Below are 21,540 nucleotides of genomic sequence, written 5' to 3'. Positions count from 1 at the left end.
ATCAGCTTTATGCAATACAGCATCCTTGTTTTTCTGTTCAATAACTTCCCTGCCCAAGTTATTTAGACCCCTTCCTCTCAGAGGAGCCATAAAACCAGAAATCTATCATTCTGCTAACGAAAATGGGCAGCAGCAGCATGTTTGGAAATGATATATATGTTCATCTCTGGGTTTGCAAGTCCCCAAAAACGAGAGGAGTCCTCAGTGTTCCTGCCTGATAAAGCAGAAGATGGGTTGATAAAATCAACCTCTGTCTCAGTTTTCCCTCCTGATTGCACCATTAAGCACAGCTCTGGCAGGATTATACGATTATTTGTTTTGAGGCCGACATTACGGCGTATCTAATTGGTTCTGATGCTCGGAGGATTGGTGATGTTTTAAATCGACCGAGGACGGCGAGAGCTATTGGGCCGTTGGCAAATTGCCTCAGAACAAATTCGTAGTTACACAGTAGCTGGATGTGTTCAAGCATTTGACTGATGCTGCTGTAGTGAACTCACAAGCAGAGACTGTTTAAGTGTCTGCATGTGGAAGTGATATAATCTGTTCTGTGGGTGGAACGCCGAGCTGCTGCCTCTTCATATGTCTGTTAATGTCACAACAATTGCAACTCTTTTCATGTTGTGTGTGTGGAACTTGTTAGAAGTTACAGAGACCACCTTGTTTTCTTTGTTCAGCTGATTTGTGCTGACCAATGAACACTGCACATCATCACAGACACCCCGCTGTGGTGGCAGTATCATGATGTGAAGCATGGAGGTGGCAGCATCATGACGTGAAGCAAGGCACACCATTTATAACAGTACACACTGTAATTTTCAGTTTAAAAAAAATCAGCAAAAGTAAAGTACCCTTTCCAAGGCAGTAAGACAAATTAATTTAATTGAATCTGAAACAATATTTTACTTCCACTACAGCTTTAAATACTTTTTTAACAGTGTATTTGTAACATAAAATTTGGATTTTGAGTCTAAAATGATCCAATAAAATAGCAGGATGTTCAAAAAATAAAATTCAAAAGGAAATTTATTGTCAATATTTCTACATATACCAAAGGTACAGAGAAATTCAAATGCTAACAGTGCACAAGAGTGAAAATTATGAACATGAAGAATACAAATGTAGAGTAGAAGTTGTGGAAATGTTTGTGATCCAGATGGAAGTGAATAGTGACATTTCTATTGGTTGGACTGCTGGTTGTAAAAGTGATTCTATCCAGTTAGGTCAGCATTTAGTCAGAAACAGCCTCTGTTATTACGCTGAACATCACATGCAGGAAAATGATCTGTTCTGTGAGTCTTTGGTGTGAAATGAGGATTGTGCATCAATAGTACGTGTCTCTCACAGTTTCTTTTCCTGTCTTTCATCTCCTCCCTGCAGCACTATGCTGAGATCCCGGGCAGCCTTCTCATCATGCTGGAACTGGGCTCCTGTTCGGTCAGCTCTCAGTCTCTGACAGGGGACCACAATGCTTTGGGGCTTCCCAGAGCTCCGGGAGGGTCGGAGAGTCCAGCGGGCGGTCTGGGTCTTGGCGTGGGGTCGATGTGCGGCAGCAGCACCCCGAGGCGCCAAGTCCTCCACCCGTCCCCGTCCGACTCGGAGAGCTGGCAGAAGCACCGTGCAGGGCTGGCCGGAGGCTCCAGTCTGTACTCCGAGGCCGGGTCCCTGCTGGAGCCCCACAGCCTGTCCACCAGCTTCGACACCCTCTACCTCCCCCACGTGTCCGTCCACACTCCCCCGCTGCACCCGAACCGCCTCGGCCTCTCGCTGGACGTGGCCTCGACGTTCGACGTGGGGATGCTGGGCGCCGACGGGGATCTGGCGGTGAGTCCGAATGTGATCAAGAGGCGGCGAGGCGGATTGATTGAGCAGAGGGACATCGTCAAAGCCCACCAGGCTCACAAGATACAGAGCACTCCACAGGCACGGCGCAAGGAGTGGGAGTGAGTATGGCTTTACTTCACGACATAGTAGATTACTGCAGTGATCTCCAGCCTTATTTGGAACACGGACTGGATTCAGGCAAAACAGTTTTCTACGGAACGGTCATCTCAGCACTCGGCCAAGGCTGCTTAGTCGTTGCATCATTTACAACAGATGAAATCTTGAATAAAATATGACCTTGCGCTGAGCACAGGTGGGTGTTCTGCATGTGTACGTTATGTACAGATAGAAAATCGCGTCATCTAAACATGTAGCGGGCGGCCAGAATTGGTGCAACTCAGAAACAATTGTTCCTAGTATCATTTCTTACTGATAAGTCTCGATAAGTCCTCAGCAGTGGATTTGTAGTAGGATCACGATCATGTGATCTCCAGCAGGCAGCTGATGTAGTGTTCACTTGTTGTCATGGTTACAGTGACGCCGTGGCGCTATCTCACAATGATACAGAAATCTTTAACAAATCAGTGGATCCAGACTATAAGCTGCATCACTGCCAAAATGTAATCACTTGGTCCTTGAGTCATTTCTGACCTTCCCTGAAAATTTCATCCAAATCCATTGGCCTGTTTTTGAGTAATGTTTCGGACAGACAGACAAATTTATGCCAATCGTCACTTAACTCCACTCCTTTGCTTAGTGGAGTAATTATACAAGTTTTTAAGAAAAAAAAAAGAGTCTTGTTGTTGCTAAATATTTACTTATTTTTCTTCTGTCAGCATCAAGTCTCTCTGTTTTTTAAAAGAAGCTCTCAGAGACGCTTGTTTTGTAATTAATTTTGGCAGATTGACGGCTTCATTTAACATCAAGTGTGGGACACAAGCACAGACGGAAGGGATGGGAAGATGGTCTAGTCATTTTTTTCAAAACATATAAATAAAAAATGCAAAAAGAAAATAAACCGTTTTTATTCTGTCTGTGCGGCCCACTACCAAATGATCCAGAGGTTGGGGACCACTGGGTTATAGAGTTCTGCAAATTATGCTTAAATGATGCATAAAGCTCATAAAGAAACTTTACCAGTCAATGTCCAGAGAAAGGAAAAGGAACAGAGATCTTCATAAAACCAAGATTTAGGACCAAATGAATGGAGCGTTGCATTTCAGTAAAAGGGGTCAATTTATGGAACAATCTAGACGAGGAATCAAGAGAATCTAAATCACACAGTGTGCTCATTGTGAACTGATTGTTTGTCATAAAGGTTCAGATTACATAAGTTTATTTTAAACTAAACACTTCATCCTCAGCACAGTTTATAGTGTTCTTATGCAGCAAACAGTCTGAGCATTCAACATAATCCTCAGCAAAAGAACACTCAAACAAGTGTTCAGATTTCTCTCTACAGGGCAGGACACAATGCGAGAAATGCAAAAATATTATCACACATTTTCTCGTCAGCACGCGAAGAATTGTTAAATGTTGACAGGAGTTGCTCTTGTAAAAAAGTAACCAGTAAATGTTCAGAGATGTGTTCATTAGTGTGTGTTCACAGCACTGTCAGGTTTAAGAAATAGTCCGACATGTTGAGAAATTAGGGCTGGACCCGAATATTCGTTCGCTACGGCGGTATCCAGACGTTACTTGGCTGAAAGAATATTTGGCGTTACTGTCTTCCCTCCGCCTTCGGCCCACATCAGCTCATATCGGCTCATTCCGTCGTGTGATCACATAAACATATACACATATGTCTATGTGATCACCCCCTCCTCCCCGCAGACGAAAATATTTGGAGCTCGTCTCTTCCCTTTGCCTTCGGCCCACTTCGGCTCATGCCGTCGTGTTCAGCTCATCTCAGCTCATCCATTCGTGTTTCTTACCACCACCTGAATGGCCGGGTGGCTGCAGACTCTGACGTCACGCTTCACTTCGTTGCATAAACACAAGACAAGATGCTGAAGACCTCTGCTGTTTGGAAATTCTTCAGTTTAACTGAAGACAAAAGGAAGGCAAAATTTGGACCCGGGAGACCAGACGAACGGATCCGAATATTCGGGCTGTCTCCGCCACAAGCCCCCCGTCGGACGTTACGGGGCAGAACGCATATTCGGATATTTGTCTTTAATAGGGCCCGAATATTCGGAGGCCAGAAACCACTATTTGGGCCAGCTCGATGAGAAATACACTCGTTTACTTATTCAAGAAGTAAATTAAAGGACTGAAACCATGTCTGTAAAGATGAAAAAGCAACATCCAGGAGCAAGTTTGCTGAGTTTAGAGTGTAGAGGTCAAAGAGCTGGACTTTGAGAGTAAGAACAAGCTATGATCCTAAACCAATATGAGGAGTTTTAAAACTGTGATCCTGATGTTCCGGTTGTGTTGCTGCAGCAAAATCCACAAAGGAACGCTGTAAAAAGAATGACCAGCGCTGTGAACACGAGTTAATTGGCTTATCAATATCACCGTTTCATATAAGCTGCGATGTGATTAATGCTGCAGCTGTGTATGAATCGCTTCTGATGGAGGGTTCTCATTCAAGACTCAGTTTAATTACCGTCATGCATCATGGGACTGTAGCGATAACAACATTGCACATGAAGCTCACATTAAATCTCATTGTAAGATAGGATTGTTTTCAGCTGCAGCCTTGGTGGTGTTCGGGAGGAAGTGTATTATTAAAACAGAATTTAAACAAGCTTACTGCGGGTCTCTTCGGATAAACAGAGGCTTTAGAGCTCAATCAGAGTCTGTTTTAGGATTAAATAATCATGTAATAACATAAAGAACAGTGGAGGACTTTGAATTTGCCTGCAGCTTTAAAAACTTTTACCCCTCTATGAAGCGTTCTTCCTGTCCGAGCTACAGGGGATCTTTATCTCTGTAACTCATAGCATACCAAAGTTTTAATCTTGGTGTCTGACTTCCTTCATTGGAACACTGGTTGCATTTTATGTTAACCAGTAATTTTTGGTTTGCCAAAGGGATGTAGATAAGAATAAGCTTCAGCAGCGAGGAGGAAGAACCTTGGAAACGGCCAAGAAAAGTTGCTGATGCTGCAGAGAAAAAAGAATATCGGTGTTCAGAGGAAGGATTTCAGTCAAAGAGTGCGTTCTTTTATACTATATAGTGCACCAGAAAGAAGAACTGTACACAGTATCTCAAATGTAGCATCACAAAGATACCGGGATGTTTGCAAGCCGGCTTGTTTTTCTGTCCATTCTGGCCCACAATCCTCTGTGCGGTTACGGTACGATGTCCCACACGGGTATAAACAATCCTGAGCTGCAGATGTTGTAGCTGAATTTTCCTGCTAAAAGTCCAATGATGATTAGGCATTCTGCAAATTTTTTTGTCTATTATTATTTCACTTTATTTTACTTTAATAGATTTTATTTTGTTATGTTTTATTGTATTATATTTTCTTTATTTGTTCATTTCTTCATTTATTTTACTCTGTATTATTTTATTTTGTTTTCTTTTATTTTAATTTACCCTCACTTTGTAAACTAATGTTCTGTGTTGTCTTTACTTTTTAGCCCCATTATTGATAACCATGCTGTTCTAACAGCTTAACCCTCGTGTCGTATGATGTAAAATTGTGTTTTTTTATTTACTTATGATTGTAGGAAAAAATTCCCTTTGGACGTAAGTACCGTATTATTTTTACATTAACCCTGGTGTTGTTCTGTGGGTCAAATTGACCCGTTTTAAAGTTTGAAAATGTGGAGAAAAAAAAAATCTATTTTCACAGTGAAACTTCTGATGTCCACATTTTTGGGAAATTGTTGAACATTTTTTGGTGTAAAAAAAAAAAAGAAATGTTGAAATGTTTCTGAAGAACATTCCCAAAAAAGTCAACCAAAATCCAGAGAATTTTGTTGGATTTTGGTTGATTTTTTATTATAATTTTTTTTTTGTGAATCTTCTTGAATAAAATATTCGACGTTTTGCTGATATATATGTAATAATTTTAGATATTTTTAGGGCTTTTTTGGAAGATTTTTACTCATTTTTTGAAAATATTTACAAAATTTTGCCAAATTTGGGGGACTTTTTTTTCCCAAATAAAACTTTTAAGGGAAACTTTTAAGGAATTATTGGAACTTTCTTCCTGATGGTTTTGCAAATTTTCAGAAATTTGGGGAATTTTTTGCAGAATTTTCGAATTTTTTTTTCAGACAAAGCAACAATGTTTTTGGTGCCTGTAAATGAGAACAACAGGAGAGTTAATTTCCCTCCATGGATTATTATTATTATTTTAATAGTTTTTTGTTGTGTTTTATTTTTCTTTCTTTTACTTTACCTTTCCTTTATACCCTAATAATCTATGTTGTGTTAATTTTTACCCCTTTATTGAATATCCATGCTGCTCTTACAACCTAATTTCCCTCCAGGGATTATTAAAGTCATCTAAGTCTAAAGGAGAAAAAATATTCTTCTCGATTAATACTCTGAAATTTTCATTTTTAGCAGCTGGTTTTTGTCATTGATCCTGACAGGTTAATATATTGAGAACATTCATCGGCATGTTGTGTCTTTAGCTCAGCAAAAAGTGAAAAGGATTTGTGAAAGCGCCGTGGTGAAATACTCTCTTACTTCACGGTATTCTGCTTTGTGTTTACTGTAACATGTGAGTGTGGAGTCGTTCACATGCTCTTGACACGTGAAGGTGTGTGTACGTGTATTTAGCGGTTTCCTGCCCTGCGGTGCTGTGGAGATTCTAGCTGATTCTAGCGCCAAACCCCCCCCTCTGTTTCCCTGCTGATGCCGAGGCTTCAGCGACTCCCTCTGTGCCCCCCTTCCAGCCTCCATCCCCAGGTAGCGGATGTCACTTCTCGGAGCTGGCGGACAGGAGATGACGAAAAAAGAAGGCCACAAATGTGAATTGGCGAGAGGTTTTTGTTTTCTGCTGTAATTAGCATTTGGTATTTGCTGTGAGTCCTTGTGACAGCGGAGTGGAAGTGAGCGATTAGTGCATCAGCAGGCCTGTAGAGATGCTTGGCCATGGACTAGATCACTGACGAATACGATTATCAGAATACTCCATGACCGAGCTGCACTCGTCCTGCTGAGAGGACGATGACCGCCGTGAGTCAGAGCTCATTACGACCACAAACATCCACCTCTCAGGGCCACTTAGCGGCGAACCTTCAGCTACCTGACGGGTGATGGAAAATCGGATGTTGCAGCTGAGCCAACGTGTGCACCTGCTTCTGTTTTTCAGAGGAAATTAACCCGATTTCAGGGCGAGAAGCTACAAAAAAGAAAGCTCATGTTGGTTTGTTTCCAGCTGACGTTGCTCCTTCAGTTCAGCTATATATAATAATAAGAAGAAACTTTATTTGTAATGCACTTTTCACTCGTCTAAATCTCGGCGTGCTACAAAACAAAGACTATATAAACTAGGCTTAAAAACAATTCAGTAATAGGAGGTACAAATTCAGTACTAAAAAGCCTTTTTTTTAACTGGTGTCAAAAATTTCCAAAACAATTAGTGGACAGATTGCTGTGAAAAGTGACGAGAATTTTCATTAGATTGAACTATTTCTACACAGTAAAATATCTTAAAGGAATTAAGTCAAATTAACTCACATTTACTAGTTTACTTGATGTAAATACATGAGTTTTTCTAACTTTTAGGTAATTTAACTTAAAATTTCACCTTAGAATTTAAGGACAGCCGTTCTTGTAACCTGAGGCATTGTGACTTAAAATAATTAGTTCACTCAGCTCATTAAAATAAGTTTATGAGAATTAAAAAAATAGAAAACAGATTTCCCAGGATGCATTGGAAGAAAGTTAAAACCAATATTTCAGAGCGAGAAGCTACAAAAACAAGAAGCTAATGTTCTTCAAGATTTCAGTTCACCTCAGACATCTGAACAATTACCGTAGTCAACGGATTGCTCTGAAAAGTCACGTTGATTTTTATTAGATTGACCTATTTCTACACTGTAAAATGTGTTAAAAAAATGAAGTCAAATTGACTCATATTTACCAGTTTACTTAATGTAAATTTGTGAGTTTGCTAATTTCTAAATGTCCGTTTTTTTCGTGTCATCTTAGAATTTTCAGACAGGAGTTCTTGTAACTTGATACATTTTGACTTAAAATAATAATCTGAATAAAAAATGAATAGTTGAGAGTTCGTGCGGCTCATTAAATTAAGTTTAAAGGAATTAACAACCCCTTCCATTAGACTGAAAACATTAAAAACATATTGGTTAAGCAGATTTCCCAGGGTGCATTGTTAGAAACCCAGAAGAAACTGTTGTTGTTATGAGTCCAGCCCCTGTAGATTCATAATTTATCTCTTGAGCAGCCTTAAAGTTCGTCTTCATTCTGACTCTGGTCTAAACTGGCAGCTTAGGCTGTGAGTTCTCAGAGTTTAATGAAGAAGAATCTCTTGAAATATTAAAAGAAAAGAAAATCTAACTGTAACTCTAGCTTGTTGTTTTAGGTTGGTTTGTTTAGCTCATTTAGTTTTACATTTTATCAGGTATTTTTTAACTAATTTATCAACCAAAGAGTGATTAGCTCACTTTTTAACGCAGCAAGATAACTTAAAACTTTGTGTAATGTGAATATACAGTCTGTAATACAAGGTATTGAAACTAAAATGTCAAAATAGTTTGATGAGTGAACAGTCTGTCTGTAACATCGTCCAGTTAAATCTAGTTAATATTGAGTTTATTCAACTTGTTTATTCTCTAAAATTTATTTAATTTAACCCAGCTGGTTTTATACTGAATTTGTACACATTACTCCATCTAAGTATTGTTAAAATTTGTTACGTTCTGTAACAAAGAAGACATGTGGAAACGATGCTGAATAGAATATAAAGTAATTTATTTAACCAAATAAATGACTATGACAAAACAAAGAATTAAGAATTGATCAACCATAGTCCACTAAATCAAAGAAAAACCAAATGTATTCCTCTAAACGATAGAAGAACCAAACATACTTCTTTAAACAAAAAGGAAAAACCCCAACTAATACAAGGTGTGGGAAACCAGAGACGGACTGACTGCTCTGAGCAGCACTTTGCAATCCCAGCCCAGTGGCCACACCCACTTCCTTCCAGGTGTGAGCAATCCTGCCTGGTGATCTTCTGCAGCACCGGGACTTGGAGGAACCTCCTTTATCCATCACAAATTGACCCCCTACACTGTTAAACACTGTCAACATGAAGCCAAATTTGACTTTAGTCCATATTTTTATCGATATTGTAAACCCAGAGTGACATTACATCTGCTGCGGACGTTCACGACTCCCAGAGGTTGATTCTTGAAGTGATTTTCTGTTTTCTCTGGTGTAATCTTCAGCTCAGACTTCCCAAAAATGTGTCAGGAAATGTAGTGAAATGTTGCTTCATGCTCTCCAGAGAATCTCCGTCTAGCTTGGTCATTACGCTAGCGTCCCTTTAACACACCCTCGGAGTCCACATCTTCTCTGTTTTACTGTAGATCAGGGATGGATTGTCTGTTTGCTGACCTTGTGACCTCTACTCTGTGGTCTGATGACCATTAATTTGCTCTTCCTGCTCCCCAGAGGACGAGCCGTTTGGAGGTTTAAGAGTCATCCTGAGGCCAAACTGCTCACTGTTCAACCCCTTTCCTTTCAAACCCTTTGCACGGTAAAAGATAATGAGCTTTTAATTTACTTACATTTCATTTATGCTTTTCCAGTGGTGACAGAGATTCGCTCGTTGAAGCAGCTTTTATTGCAATCGATCTGTTTTCTAGTGTCTTGTTCTGCTCTGAACAAACAAACGTTTCCTGTGTGTCTGTAGTGGTGTTCTTGACAACAGATTGAACTATTTCAACACTGTAAAATATCTGAAAGGATCAAATTAACCTATATTTAATCTTTTACTTAATAGAAATATGTGAGTTTTGCTCATTTTGAGGTAATTTTACTGAAAATGTCAAATTTTTCTTGTCAGATCACTTTAGAATTTAAAGACTGCCTATTTTAACTTAAAAAAAACTTGCAAATAAACAGGATTCATTGTTAAAAACCCCCAAGATTTGAAAGCAAGAAGCTACGAAAAATAAAGCTCATGTGGGTTTGTTTCCCGCTAGCATCACTCCTGCAAGAATTTTTACAAAAAAAGTCAAATAATAAGATTTCCCAGGATGCCTTGCTAGAAATTTAAAACCTCCAAGATTTCAGAGCGAGAAGTTACGAAATGGAAAGCTCACTTTCCTCAAAACTTCAGTTCACTTCAGATATCTGAATAATGAGTCAATGGATTGACGTAAAAAAATTAGTTTGTTTTTCATTAACCCTCCTGTTGTCTTCATTTACAGGCACCAAAAATATTGTTTCTTTGTCTGAAAAAAATCCAAAAATTCTGCAAAAAACATCCCCAAATTTCAGAAAATTTGCAAAACCTTCAGGAAGAAAATTCCAATAACTCCCTTAAAGTTTTATATATAAAAAATCCCCCAAATTTGGCAAAAAATAAAATATTTTTAAAAAGTGAGTAAAAATCTTCCAAAAAAATCCAAAAAATATCTAAAGTGATTACATATATATATATATATATATATATATATATATATATATATATATATATATATTTATATCAGTAAAACTTCTGATCTTTTCTTTAAGAACATTCACAGGAAAATGATTTTTTGTGAATGTTTTTAAGAAACATTTTCTTTACATTTCTTTCTCTTTTTTTGCCAAAAAAATGTAAAAAAAAAAATTCCCAGAAATGTCGAAAATGTGGACATCAGAAATTTCACTGTGAAATTTTTTTTTCTTTTTCCACATTTAAACTTTAAAACGGGTCAAATTGACCCACAGAACAACACCAGGGTTAAAGTAAAGATATTTATCATATCCAAAGGGACATTTTTCCTACAATCATTAGTAAATTAAAAAACACAATTTTACATCATTTCAGCACGCCCCTAAAGCACCCAACGGACAAAAAGAATATTCAAAATCTAATGAAATAAGATGACAGTACTGTTTTAAAAGGACTTCTACACCGTAAACTATCTTAAAGAATGATGTCAGATGGACTCATATTTACTAGTACACTTACTGTAAATACACACGTGGACAAAATTGTTGGTACCCCTCAGTTAAAGAAGGAAAAACCCACAATTCTCACTGAAATCACTTGAAACTCACAAAAGTAACAATAAATAAAAATTTATTGAAAATTAAATAATCAAAATCAGCCATCACTTTTGAATTGTTGATTAACATAATTATTTAAAAAAACAAACTAATGAAACAGGCCTGGACAAAAATGATGGTACCTCTATAAAAGATTGAAAACTATTTGACCAGAGTGACATGATTAACTCAGGTGTGTCATTTAATTGACATCACAGGTGTTTCCAAACTCATAATCAGTCAGTCTGCCTATTTAAAGGGAGACAAGTAGTCACCCTGCTGTTTGGTGAAAAGGTGTGTACCACACTGAACATGGACAACAGAAAGCGAAGGAGAGAATTGTCCCAGGACATCTGAAAAAAAATGATAGACAAACATCTTAAAGGTAAAGGCTATAAGACCATCTCTAAACAGCTTGAAGTTCCTGTGACAACAGTGGCTCATATTATTCAGAAGTTCAAGACCCACGGGACAGTAGCCAACCTCCCTGGACGTGGCCGCAAGAGGAAAATTGATGACAAATTGAAGAGACGGATCGTTGGAATTGTATCCAAAGAGCCCAGAGCAACCTCCAAAGAAATTAAAGGTGAACTCCAAGGCCAAGGTACATCAGTGTCAGATCGCACCATTCGTCGTTGTTTGAGCCAAAGTGGACTTCATGGGAGACGACCAAGGAGGACACCACTGCTGAAAAAAACTCATAAAAAAGCCAGACTGGAATTTGCAAAAATGCATGTTGACAAGCCACAAAGCTTCTGGGAGAATGTCCTTTGGACAGATGAGACCAAACTGGAGCTTTTTGGTAAGGCACATCAACTCTATGTTCATAGACTCAAAAACCAAGCATACGAAGAAAAGAACACTGTCCCTACGGTGAAACATGGAGGAGGCTCAGTAATGTTTTGGGGCTGCTTTGCTGCATCTGGCACAGGGTGTCTTGAAAGTGTGCAAGGTACGATGAAATCTGAAGACTATCAAGGCATTCTGGAGAGAAATGTGCTGCCTTCTGTCAGAAAGCTTGGTCTCAGTCGCAGGTCATGGGTCTTCCAACAGGACAACGATCCAAAACACACAGCCAAAAACACCCAAGAATGGCTGAGAGAAAAGCGTTGGACTATTCTAAAGTGGCCTTCTATGAGCCCAGATCTGAATCCCATTGAACATATGTGGAAGGAGCTGAAACATGCCATTTGGAGAAGACACCCATCAAACCTGAGACAACTGGAGCTGTTTGCTCATGAGGAGTGGGCCAAAATACCTGTTGACAGCTGCAGAACGCTCATTGACAAATACAGAAATCGTTTAATTGCAGTGATTGCCTCAAAAGGTTGTGCAACAAAATATTAAGTCATGGGTACCATCATTTTTGTCCAGCCCTATTTCATTAGTTTGTTTTTTTAAATAATTATGTTAATCAACAATTCAAAAGTGATGGCTGATTTTGATTATTTAATTTTCAATAAATTTTTATTTATTGCTACTTTTGTGAGTTTCAAGTGATTTCAGTGAGAATTGTGGGTTTTTCCTTCTTTAACTGAGGGGTACCAACAATTTTGTCCACGTGTGTATGTATTTTAATTTAGCTGATTTCTGGGTAATTTCACTTAAATTGTCACCATAGAATCTCAAGACAGGAGTTCTTGTAACTTCAGGCATTTTTAAGTAAAATAATTTCAGTGAATGAACAGCTGAGAGTTCATGTAACTCATTTAAGTTCAATAAAATTAGAAATACTAGCAAATTAGCGTATTTCCCAGGATGCATTGTTAGAAACCCCCAATAAACTCTTGTATTTTTGTAGTTTGATTAAACAGAACGGGTGTAAACATTTGCTTATGTTTCATTTATGTTTTTCCAGCAGTGACGCAGAGATCCGCTTGTTGAAGCAGCTTTAGGTGTAACCGATTCATTTCCTAGTATCTTGTTCTGCTTTGAGTGCGGCATTGACCGTGTTGTGTGTGTTTGTATTTGTCGTGGCGTTCTTGATAGCGGCGTCCTTTCGGAAGTGCTTGACGAAATAGCGGTGTTTAGAGCTGGCATTAATCACAGTAATCAGACCGGATCAAACTGGCATTTCCACCGCTCGAGTGCAGCGCCGGATGTGTTTCGGTCTCCGGTTGGCCTTGGTGTCGTGTGCGTTTGTGGGTTTATTGTGTGTTTGTTGGATGGAAAAGGTTGCAGAAAGAGAACGTTTAATGTGCAGTGTATGAAATAGTGTTTCTGTGTCATTGTGTTTGTTTTAAGAGTCATTCAGTTAAAAAAAAAAAAAAAAAAAAAACAGGATAGGAAAATCTGCCACATCTTTCTTTGTTCCTGCAGTTTCCGTCTCTGCTAAATGTGTTATTTTTGTGGTTTTCATCATTACGACATGCCTTTCAAACACACTCGCAGACAGACGTCTAATTTCCAGCACCGTCTGACTGAAGTGAAGAGAGGATCCGTAAAAGAAGAGCTGCCGGCTGTGTGGGCGCCGTGGTTAATTTAAACGCTTCAAGACAGAGATTGGAGGCAGTTAGAGCCGTTAAACTAATGGCAGCATATGTTGAATATGTGAGTCATTAAGCCGCAGCAGACGTCAGGACATCACTGTCCAAGTGAATGAGGCTGGATGTCTGGAGGGTTTTTAACTTATTCTGGGAGTGTCGTATCCTGACATGCAGATTGTGTGTTTGTACCGGAGTCGGTCCTCTATCTGCTTTGGTTTCTATTCTTCTGTGTCTAATGTCACTGTGTCTGCCTGAAGAGCTCTTCTGTCTGAGGACCGTCTCCGGCTCTTCAGCTGCATGTTTACAGTAAAGCAGCAGAACCGCTCACTAATTACTGAAGCATCATCACCGCGCTGAGAGAGTTTAATAAAGAGTAAATGCCCGTTTCTTTCTCTCAAACATCAGCAAAAATCGGCTAAAATTCTGGTTTGAGTGTTCTCCTAAAAGCATCCGTTGAAGTACACTGGAAAAAAAGCTCCTCTCAAAACAAGAAAAAACATTTTTTTCAAGCAACTTCTTTTACCTTGAAATGAGTGAAAAAAATCTGCCAATAGAACAAGTGAAAAATGGCTTGGTCAGATTTCTTGAAATAAGATATGATATTTAGAATATTTAGATCTTAAAATTTGCTGGGAAAACTTATTTTAAGCTTTTTTTTTTTTTTTTTTTTTTTTTTTTACCAGGATTGTCAAGCTAAGATGTCTCAATCTTCCTGTTGGAAAAAAAATTCTTTCCTTGTCTGAAAATAATCCAAAAATTCAGCAAAAAAATTTCCCTAAATTTACATAAAAACGATGTGAAATCCTAAAGAAAATTCTTTATAAAAGTTTCCCTTAAGTTTTATTTAAAATATCAAAATTTGGCAAGAAATAAAAATTTAAAAAATCTAAAAATTGTAAATATTTTCAAAAAAATGAATAAAAATCTTTTTTTTTAAAATCCTAAAAATATTTAAAGGGATTCCATATATATCAGTAAAAGTTCTAATATTTTCTTTTAGAACATTCAGGAAAAAAAATCAACCAAAATCCAGCAAAATTCACTGGATTTTGGTTGATTTTTTTTGTGAATGTTCTTAAAGAAACTTAAATATTTTTTCCATGAAAAAATGCTAAAAAATTTCTCAGAAAATTTTGAATTTGTAGAAGTTTTCACTGTGAAAATATGTATCCCCCCCCCCACACACACACGCACACACACACACACACACACACATTTTTAAAATTTAAAACGGGTCAATTAACCCGCAGGACGACACGAGGGTTCAAACAAGATAATTTCAAGATTGTTTGACTTAACAAGATATTTAAGATGCATCGTCTTAAAACAAGTCCCTCTATCCTACTGGAATGTCACTTGTTATATGAATTTATGTTAAATCAATTGGGATGAGACATTTTGACTAAAAATAAGACAAGCAGACTTGATAAGATTTTGAGTTTTTGCGGTGTACAAGGCCTGTGCTTTACTCTGCTTTGGACCGAGTTCATGCAAGGAGCAGAAACCAGCAGGAATGTTCATTAAAATATTCTGAAAATGGATGATTTCCCAAGAAATAATCATGATTGCAGCGCTAAAATAACTGATTCCTGCCAGCTAGAGTAGAATTTACAGCAGCTCTGAGTTGCATTTTTAGTGTTTGTAGAAAACATGAAAGCACTTTTTGAGTTGAATCAATCATGTTTGTCCTGAAATTGATTATTCCACTCTGCAACACAGGAACGTTTTTTATTTAATCCGTGAACCACTGACCAGCAGACACACATCTTTAGAAAAACTGCACACTGAAAGATTTTGAAGGATTTATTAAGACAGCAGTGGGAGTGGAAGGCGTTTACTTTAATGCATCTGACTCTGCATTGGACCGAGTTCATGATGTGAGCTGAAACCAACGGGATGTTAATTTAAAAACGGGTAAAATGAACCCTTTCCCAAGAAAAAAGCTATCCTAATTTCTTGATGCCTGCCATGTAGAACAGATTTTAAAGCTTTAGTTTGTCTGCGGGCTTTACAGAAAACATGACACCACTCATTTATTCCATGAACCACCATAGTGTCTGCTGTGCTGACCAACAACATCTGTCTTTACAAACTGCACACTGAAGACATACTGAGGGATTTATGAAAGCATCAGTGGAAGTAGAAGGCGTTTCCTTTAATGCATCTGACTCTGCATTGGATCGAGTTCATGATATGAGCTAAAACCAGCAGGATATCCATTATAAAACATAAAAATGGACTGTTTCTCAAGAAATAATCATGATTACAGAGCAAAAATAACCGATTCCTGCCAGTTAAAGCAGAATGTACAGCTCTGCTTCATAGCTCAGAGACACATTTTGGTCTTTAGAGAAAACATGACGCCACTTTTTGAGCTTAATCAGTCATGTTTGTCATATGACTTATCTATTCCATGAGCCATCATACTGCCGCTGTGCTGTTCTTTGCTGCTCTGCTGACCAGCAACAAACACGTCTTTATAAAAACGGCAAACCGAAGACGAATTGAAGGATGTCAAATCACCGATTCATGTAATCGTTCATAGGTAATGTATTCTGGAAACACTGCCTCCTGTGTGTGTGTTACAGGTGAAGGATGAAAGACGGCAGTGCATCATCTTCATCGCTGTGTGTGCGCGTGTGTGTGTGTTATCGGCCATGTTGCTGCAGTTCTTGGTGTGTGCGTGATCCTCGTTTCTTCTGATCACAATCAGCTCGCCGACCGTGTCTCCGGTCATCCATAAAGCCTCTAGCTGACCTCAGCGTTCACGGCTGCAGCTGGAAAATTGCCTGTTTACAGTCGAGTCGATGTTTGACTCTTTACACTCTGAGCGAGGCTCGTTATCTATCCAGCAGCTGAAGGAACAGCGAGAGGCTTTGGTTTTTTTATTTTCTTTGAGTTTCCCACTTTTTGTAGTTAAAGTCTGCATGAAGCTTCCTGCGTGTAACCCAGTAAATGAGTTTGTAGCAGCAGAGCAGACCTCTACAGAGTAAAATAGCTCAATAACTACTGTGAAATTTTGTGCAGGAATTCATGACCCTGCAGTCGGTGGCTTTAATGATTTCCTCCTGTAGCAGCACCACGAGGCAGCGGCAGTTAGTCCACTTCGTTCTCTGAAATGCTGATGTCCAAGTTGCAAAAGACAGCAGAGTGGTTTTAGTAGACGGAGGTTTGTACACACAGACTTCTGCAAAATCACTAAACTTCTTTAATTTACAGGTTTGGAATTAATTATCAAACCACCTGTTGTTTTCTGCTACAAAACCCACAAAAAAGGCCGTCAGCATCGATATTTGAGTTGGAATTTTATCACGTTGGTTAAATAATGACGGCATCTTCTAAAATACCTTTTAAGATGTTAGAATAATTCAAAATATTTAGATGACTTTATTAATCACTGGAGGGAAATGAAGTTGTTACAGCATAGATATTTGTTAAAGGGGTAAATGATAAGACAACACAGAATATTAGGGTGTAAAGTGAAGGAAAAATAATATTAAATAATATAAATAAATAAAGCAAATAAAATAAAAACAATAAAATACATAAATAAAAATAATAAAATTAAATGGAATGAAATAACGTGAAATAAGATAAAAATATATAAAATGCGATTTTGAAAAAAAATGTAAAATATACACGTGGCAGTACTTTTTTTTTTAAAGATTATACAGAAATGTGCAAATGACATGAGAAGGTGCAAAGTGAAGGTTAAAGTAGGTAACATACAATAAATAAAATTTTAAAAATACATAAAATATAATGTACAAAAATCAACAGAATATAAAACAGTGGCAGTATTTTTTAAAATATAATAAGTGTAAACACTGCTTGTCACTCATCCCTTCTTGATGCTACAGATGAGTGCAGAATTTTTTGTTTTTAACAGAGCAAATGCTTTATTTCTGCCCAATTTTTAAGTGACGCATGCATAATAAAACATTTTTTGATTAAATATGTCGATTTTAAGATCAGATCTGAATAATTTCTATGATTTCCTCACTGATGAATAGTTAAAGGACCATCGGAAAGTTAAAAAACTACAGATTTCATGTGTTTTAACAGTTTTTTTGTGGTTCTGGATAAATGTAAATAAATATATAACATGCTTTTTGAATGGACAAATATTGAGCATTAGTTTTATTTTGCAGAGCAGACTGAAGTTTAGTTTCCAAAATGGTTTCAGTCACGCCTGAAAGAAGAGAATTAGGAGATGGTGAGAAGACATCTTTAAAAGAGTGAGTCATTATTTTACCAACTGTTTATGTCTGAATTCTTGCTTGTGTTGTACGTCGCTTTGGACAAAAGCGTCTGCTAAATGAAACTGTAGAATTGTCTTGAAGTAAACGGCACACTGTCCATGACAACCTTAAGAAGAAAACTCAGTGTTCACCTAGAACCACAAAGAGACAGAAATGTTGCTCACGGTGGTCTAATGATCATTATTTCCAAAGACTCCTAATAAGTTTTGCCTCTTTCACTTTTTTTTTTTTAACAATTTCACATCTACTAGAAACTGAAATGTCTGTAAAAATCCAGCTTAACAGTAATAAAGACAGACCTTGTAACACATCCATTTTGTAAGAATCACCAATATTAGTCCGAATGGTAAAATGGTCAGAGTTAAGGTTTAGTTTGTTGCTTCCAGCTGCTTGTAGGACTTTTTCCTCCGAGTTTATTAAAGACCTGCAGCATCAGACAGCAGCAAGATCCATATGAGAGGTTCCAAGGGGGAGAGTTGTGTGTATTTACTCACGTGTCACAACAACAGCAGCTTCATTAATTACTTACACTCATAAATTATCCCTGATATGAAGCCAGGATCGATACGGATCAAATATTAAATGACACGGTGAACTTTTCTTCACTTCAGACAGGTGAGCTTCACACAGAGTTCATCAGCTGCAGGTGAATCATTCGTTACATCCTCAAAAAGAAAACACATTTTATTAAACCATAAGTTGCGGCAGTTTTGATAAATTATCATCACACATTTGCAGAGTTTTTAGCCTGAAGTCTGGAACCCATAGACGTCCCTGGTGATGTTCTGCCAGGCTCCGCTGCGGCTGCTGCTGCCTTCACTTCCTGCTGGTTCTTGGGGCGTTTTTCCTTTAGTTCTCTCTTCAGCAAGTGAATTGTAGCTCAGTTGGATTCAGGTCCGGTGATTGATTTGGCCAGTGCAGAATGTAACACTCACTCTGTAATAATTCATTGTTGGCCATCAAGATTCCAACATGAACAAGACAGTCACAGTCAGTCACTTCCACATTACTGGACCTCCTCACTGTCAGTCAAAACACCTGAACCAATCACCTTGCCTGGAAAATCCAGACTGACTTTATGTATTAATGTAAATACAAATAAAGGCAGTCTGGCATTGCGATGATACGAGACGATTTCAAAAAGGAGGGGCTAACGAATGCAGCTTGAACGAGAAAGAACCAATCAGCGTAACACGGATGTGACGCACAAACAAATCGACCTTGAAGTCCATGTAGTCCAAACAACAATGGCATGCAGCCGAGAAGGCGTCGCGGTGAACGATTACTGCCGTTTTTGTCACAAAAATCTGCGAATACATGGGGTACTCTCAAGTACAACACTTATTTTTGAAAAGGCTACGCAACAAAAGACTCCTTCCGAACGATTAGCGGTGTTAGGAATAACTTTAAATCGGAGCCAAACCAAGTCGGTGCGTATGTGTAAAAGTTGCTTAAATTTACTCACACGTGTGGAACGGGATTTTCCTCTGTACAAACAATGGCAAGAAGCCGAAAGTAACGAGCCATCCACTGCCTCCTCATCGTCGGAAACGTCAAGTGAAAAGAGGCAACGACTAACGCCATCCAAAACGCCAAGAGACCACAAAAAGATTTGCTTTGGCCCCCCTCTCTCTCTCTCCTTCTTGTTTTACGGCGGTGGCCCCCCTCCTCCGGCATCATCTTTATGGGTAATCCAGGCGCTGAAGGTGACGCAGAATCAACTCCCGCCTCCCGTGCTATGATTGGTCGTACCACACTGTACCGGGAGGGAAACGCGATTCAATTCGCCCAATGCCAAACTGACTCTCCTGTATCTCCTAACATGGAGACAGGAGATTACATGGAGATTCAGTTTGGATTTTCCAAGCTACCAATCACCAGCAGTCTCTGACCTGGAATCCACCCCATTCCTTTGTTTGAAGCATATCAGCTTCATTCAGTCACACACAGCCAGAATTTGAACAGGATCACCTCGCACATCTCTGGAAACCACTCACTCTTCACAAGCCTGGACTCCTACCATTAAGGAGGAAGTGAGTCAAACTTTTGCTAAGCATGTTAAAAGCTTTTTAGTATCATGCTAATGCTCATCCCAAATCTATAGGCCTTCACCCCTGGAACCATGCTTTTGGATTTCTGGATGCCACCCACCTGAACCCATACTGTGCTGAACGGTGGTGAGCAACAACTCATGGAAAATATGATGATTGATAATAATGAAGCCTGTCTGCTGAACAGGTTAGGCTTCTGTGGAGAATTTGATTTGATGGCGAGCTACCCTGGACCGAACTGGAAACAGTTGGCTAAGATTCACCCCTTCACCCACCCCACTGTTGGCAGGCCTCACAGCCTCATCCCTTCCCCACTGGTGTGCTAGGACTTTCTTGCTTTAGATGGATTGATTCACCCGCTTTGGATTTGTTTTGTCTAGTTTATGGACTTGTCTTTTGAATGAATCATTTTGATTAACACCGCTGGCAACAGTGGAACCACGCTCACCTGAATTTATTGCCAAATTGAACGTAGCACTGTTGCTTTTGATTGTTAAACATGAAGCTACCCACCATTCCAAGGGCTGCAAGAACTTTCTACTTCTTTGCCTTCAAAAATTCCTAGGTTGCTTAGGGTTAGGTTTAAAATGACACGAGACACAAAATGATACTTAAATAAAATGATGCAAAAGACACAAAAAATAGTCAAAATGATGCTTAAATAACAAAAATGACACAAAGACACAGAATGACACAAAACGATGGTTAAACAGCAAAAATGATGCAAAAAGACGAAAAAAATTTGTGAAAAGGATGCTTTGATAACACAAAAATTACGCAAAAGTGATGCAGAACGATGTTAAAATAACACAAAAAGACACGAATGACACAAAACTATGCTTAAATAATAAAAATGACAGCAAAAAACACAAAAAGGGCACTGAACAATGCTTAAATATCACAAAAATTACACAAAGATACAGAAATTTGTCAAAAGGATGCTTGGATACCACAAATTACGCAGAAGGATGTCAAAATAATTCAAAAGACGCACAAATGACACAAGATGACGCTGAAATAACTAAAATGACACAAAAATGACACAAAACTATGCTTAAATAACAAAAATGACACCAAAAAACACAAAATGACACAAAACCATGTAAACATTTGGGATATTACAGTCAAAAATGTTTAAAAAAAAAAAGGATGCGCACAAGGAGCTGTCAGAAAGCGGTGTTTATATGATGTTGACTGTTCTAGAAGAGCTGTGAAGAGAGAACATAAATGTGGCTTTGAAAAGATAGCAAAGGTAGAGCTTATTACTGAAATGAAAAAGAAATAAAACTATGAAAGTGGCAGCTGTGGCTCACAGTGTGCAGCATGTCCAAAGTCTTTGGGCTAAACACTGAACGTGAATTTACAGCTCTGCAGACATTTCTGTGTTTGTAAATGGGAAACTACAGAGCACTTTGAGCAGCACCAAGGTGGAAAGGTGTTTCTAAGTGCCCGACCGTTTAACAGCAAAGCCCAGAGAAAAGGTTAAAAGGTAAAAACCGAGTGAAACCAGGCAGGCGATCGATACAAAATAAGACTAGTAGCTGCGAGAAGGGCGGCCTCGGGAAGAACTGAAAGAAAGACGGGAGGCATGAGTCTGTAGCTTTGATTTAAAATCACCAACAGTTGGATAGAATGCCTGAAATACGATCGGTTTGGCATGAAAGGAGCAACAGTGAAGCCGCACAAGACTCAACAAAGATACGTTTTATACAAATACATTTC

The 21,540-nt window shown here is 38.5% G+C and overlaps 1 protein-coding gene across 9 annotated transcripts in view; it reads left to right on the top strand.

Annotated features, from left to right (window-relative positions):
• The window catches only part of LOC110958899 (voltage-dependent R-type calcium channel subunit alpha-1E), a 177,605-nt gene that overhangs the window by 18,584 nt on the left and 137,481 nt on the right, over window positions 1-21,540 (top strand). For all 9 annotated transcript variants that reach the window (XR_007941400.1, XM_051947196.1, XM_051947195.1 and 6 more), the window contains exon 2: window positions 1,381-1,943. Coding sequence is in view for 8 of the 9 variants with exons in the window: in XM_051947196.1 (XP_051803156.1) it covers window positions 1,414-1,943 (530 nt within the window). In the remaining variant the exon portion in view is untranslated. The remainder of the gene's footprint in view (window positions 1-1,380; window positions 1,944-21,540) is intronic.

Source organism: Acanthochromis polyacanthus, chromosome 4 (assembly GCF_021347895.1).
Source record: "Acanthochromis polyacanthus isolate Apoly-LR-REF ecotype Palm Island chromosome 4, KAUST_Apoly_ChrSc, whole genome shotgun sequence".
Taxonomy (NCBI): Eukaryota; Metazoa; Chordata; class Actinopteri; family Pomacentridae; genus Acanthochromis; species Acanthochromis polyacanthus.
Note: the sequence above shows the minus strand (reverse complement) of the source record. Positions and strands in the feature narration are given on the sequence as shown.